This window comes from Etheostoma cragini, chromosome 23, assembly GCF_013103735.1.
Source record: "Etheostoma cragini isolate CJK2018 chromosome 23, CSU_Ecrag_1.0, whole genome shotgun sequence".
Taxonomy (NCBI): Eukaryota; Metazoa; Chordata; class Actinopteri; order Perciformes; family Percidae; genus Etheostoma; species Etheostoma cragini.
This window is the reverse complement of record NC_048429.1, coordinates 1,872,285-1,872,544: the sequence shown is the minus strand read 5'-3', so window position 1 is coordinate 1,872,544 and position 260 is coordinate 1,872,285. Positions and strand designations below refer to the sequence as shown.

General features: G+C 41.9%; 1 protein-coding gene across 1 annotated transcript in view; it reads right to left on the bottom strand.

Annotated features, from left to right (window-relative positions):
- kcnj8 (potassium inwardly rectifying channel subfamily J member 8) overlaps positions 1 to 260 on the bottom strand; it is a 6,427-nt gene that overhangs the window by 2,711 nt on the left and 3,456 nt on the right. The window contains exon 3 of the mRNA XM_034864116.1: positions 4 to 63. Coding sequence (XP_034720007.1) covers positions 4 to 63 — 60 coding nt within the window. The remainder of the gene's footprint in view (positions 1 to 3; positions 64 to 260) is intronic.

The following is a 260-nucleotide window of genomic DNA, read 5'->3' as shown; positions in this document are numbered from 1 at the left end:
GGCGGCTGAAGATCAGCGTCTCCGCCCGGCGGTTTGACTGAGCCGTTTTCATGAAGATGCAACCTGTGGCGGGGCGAAGACACGTGGTGGTTATCTAACATGATGTGTCTAAGAGACAATGGAAGCCATTTTGTGCCAAATGAATAATGATTTGATTTAATTACACATTAAGATGCAAGTTTTCCTCATCATGAAAGTCTGTTACATTCAAGCCAAATCATGTTTTTTATAATTCTTCATGTTCTCCTTCTTGGTTACGA